This window comes from Seriola dumerili, unplaced genomic scaffold (genome assembly GCF_002260705.1).
Source record: "Seriola dumerili isolate Sdu_G_001 unplaced genomic scaffold, Sdu_1.0 BDQW01000138.1, whole genome shotgun sequence".
Taxonomy (NCBI): domain Eukaryota; kingdom Metazoa; phylum Chordata; class Actinopteri; order Carangiformes; family Carangidae; genus Seriola; species Seriola dumerili.
The window spans coordinates 18,162,397-18,165,337 of NW_019174393.1; the positions used below are offsets into that span (position 1 = coordinate 18,162,397).

Sequence of the window (2,941 nt, forward strand, 5' to 3'; positions counted from 1 at the left end):
AATTATTAAGAAAAACACATATAAGCATATAGAATTTTTATATGTATGTTGTTTTAATGAACTTGCATAAATTAAATATATATCATCAACATTTACGTTGGCAGCATGTTATACCATATAAAATTTAATCATAGATATTTTTAATATATGTGTATATAGAAGTGTTACCATTTTCTACTTCATGAAGCCATTAAGGTAACAGATTGATCAATATCCTTGTAGTAAATAAGTTGTAGAGGTTTGTTTAAAAAATGAACACAATGCAATATATTTTAAGACATTTTTTATTTAGAACAGGCAATTTACAAATGTCTTAAATTACAAATTGTAGAATACACTTCCATAAATTCCATAAAGAACACCTAATTCATGTATTATTAACCCTACCAGTTACTATTTGAATGCATTATTTAGGTATGAAAAAGAAGAAATATTACACACTGAATAAACAAGGGGGATTTCATTACTTCAGCTTTATATACACACAATTTCCAGTAGCCAAGGATGAAAAGTAAGTTGCAAGTAATCTAAGCAACACACTGCTAAATTTAAAAAAGACCAAATGACCTGCAGCCCGTGTGTTCTCTCATATTAAGAAAGTAACTGAACATTTACATTCACCTCTAATATGCTATTGATAGTTGACTTTGTGTAGAGAAAAGTTGAGAAATTGTGATCTTGTTGATTGGAGATGTGAAGAACAATATGCTTCCATAGCTGAGGTCAAAATCTGTCACTCTAGGAGGAGAAAATGACATCAAAACGTTATACAGCAGACAACAACAAATCAACATCTTACGTGGCAATCAAATGAGACATTCCTGGTGTAGCTTCACTGTACAATAAAGAAATGAACTTACCAACGTGGGCCTTTGTTGACAGTTACATGTTTGGCTCTGTAAAACAAAAAAAGAAAAAGTATATATAAGTTTTTATCCATCTCATAAAAGCTGGTGAGCCAGCATTTGCATTTACCACTGATCTTTTCTTTATGTGCATTAACATGTTTTACATGTCCTTTGATTGGCATGTCTTCTTCGTGTCTTGTTTATCAAGGCTAATGATTTGACATGTGATGTCTATAATTGTCTATTTTGCTGCAAACCTACAAGGAAGGAGGAAGGAACTTTTCCTTTCTCTATTTTTATTCTCTATTGATGAAACACTGAAAAATTCTTCACTCAACATTTCAGCCCTGATAAATGTATGTTTATCAGAAGTGTCAGTTTATTTATTTCTTCCGATTATCTCTTTTTATTGCCTACTTTACTGTGTATCACATGCTGATACAGTTTTATTTTTCTGTCCAGTGTGTTGGTTCCTTGGCTGATCTCAACTCACCCCAGGCGTACTCATTCACTTTCCCGCCATGAGTGACCCTGCAGCTGTACTTCTGTCCGTCATTGGGTGTGAAATCCACGTTCTTGGTCAGATGGAAGTGCCAGTCCTGCTTGAAGGCCAGGTCTGTCTGCTTGGCGTTGGGGAGCTCCATTCCATCCTTCATGAGCTCGATGGAGATGTCAGGGGGGTGGAAGTTACTCACGTGGCAGATCAGGGTGTTCGCCGTCCCATACTCTCCGGGGTTACGGCTGTACACCTGAACTTTGGGTGGACCTGAAGGCAGCATGGAGAAAGGGAAATTATGTCAAATGACCATGAACCACACAGAGTGCTATTTTACCAGATGCAACTTCCTGGAAGGAAAAAACTTCAACGTCACCTCAATTAAAGCCTATCAACAACTGAAGCTGTTCTGGAGGCTTGTTGTGGAACGGCTGCTTTTTACACACTTGTCTGAACATAAACTAAGTGAACTCGCAAAATAAAATGAAAAAATAAAAATGAAACCCAATCGCAACCGAGGTGACGTTCCGCTTAATTTACCCTTAAGTGACTGAATAATGGAGCAATGGTTGAGATGTTCCTTTCTAACAAAACACATGTTGTGTTTTTTTTTTTTTATCTTGCATGGATTTATTTCACTGAGAATTTAGAGATTGACTCTCTGGAGTTCAGGCAGATGCAGGTCTCCTAAAAACACCATCAAGCATCCATGTTTACCACACTGATGCCAGAGGAGGGTGCTGTCACAGCAGAGTTGGTATTACTGGAAATCGAAACTAAATCAGACTGTTTAGGGGAATTCAACCGATAGAAAAAAACAAGACGGACATGTTTTATTCTGTTTCTCTTTTGCATATGACTCTCACAAAGCCGATCTCTACTCTCACATCTACTCTTACACGAGCCTGTTTTTTTTTGTTTTTTTTTTTTAAACAGATTGTACATTGTAAACAGACTGTATATTGTCTATCAAAACCATACATCTTAATCTATCTGTGCCGTGGTTTATGTGTTGCCATCATTAAAGGAAGTTTTAATAAAGATATGGTCTCTGCTACTCTTCAGTAAAATGCCAAGTTTTTAAGTTACAGCTGCTAGATTAAAAAAACAGTACTTACTGACTTTGGCGTCCACTGAAAGACAGACAGCAACCATCACAGCAACACAGAGTGCGATATTCATGTTTGATCTATCCTTTGTTTCACAGGAGCTGAAAAAGACGTGCGTTGCCACCTCCTTCAGGCACCGAAAATAAAGTGAAAGTGTGGAGAGCAGAGCTTTGTCAAGCGCTCTAAGCCAGCCCACATCACGGCACCAGCCAAACAGAAATTTCCATCACACTGTTACTAGGTAGAATGTGGCCAAAGAGGTTTGGTTCCTCATGGACCCAGGAAGCTTTGTGGAAACTCCCTGACAACCCACATTCAACGCCTACCTGAGACTGCAGAAAAATGATTGTTTTCTTTGTGTAATAATGCCAAGAATAAGTTAATATGACATCATCACCCCACAACAGGAGGGATACAGTTAAATCCAACAGTTTAGAGGAATATCGGAGATTCTCAGTCCCCCTGCTTTCTCTATTGGTTTCTTCTTC

General features: G+C 37.5%; 1 protein-coding gene across 1 annotated transcript; it reads right to left on the minus strand.

The window, feature by feature from the left end:
- Positions 1 to 266: 266 nt before the first annotated feature.
- LOC111224633 (beta-2-microglobulin-like) lies at positions 267 to 2,603 on the minus strand. The gene is made up of 4 exons (XM_022749186.1): positions 2,463 to 2,603; positions 1,342 to 1,614; positions 861 to 896; positions 267 to 738 (listed from the first exon to the last, which is right to left on the minus strand). Exons 1-3 carry the CDS (start codon positions 2,524 to 2,526, stop codon positions 883 to 885), a joined length of 351 nt encoding a protein of 116 aa, XP_022604907.1. The 5' UTR covers positions 2,527 to 2,603; the 3' UTR covers positions 267 to 738; positions 861 to 882.
- Between the last annotated feature and the right edge of the window lie 338 nt (positions 2,604 to 2,941).

Coding starts and splice junctions, on each gene's coding strand:
- LOC111224633 (XM_022749186.1), bottom strand. CDS start 2,526: ATGAATATCGCACTCTGTGTTGCTGTGATGGTTGCTGTCTGTCTTTCA. Junction 1,615..2,462: donor TTCAGTGGACGCCAAAGTCA/GTAAGTACTGTT, acceptor TGCTGCCTTCAG/GTCCACCCAAAGTTCAGGTG.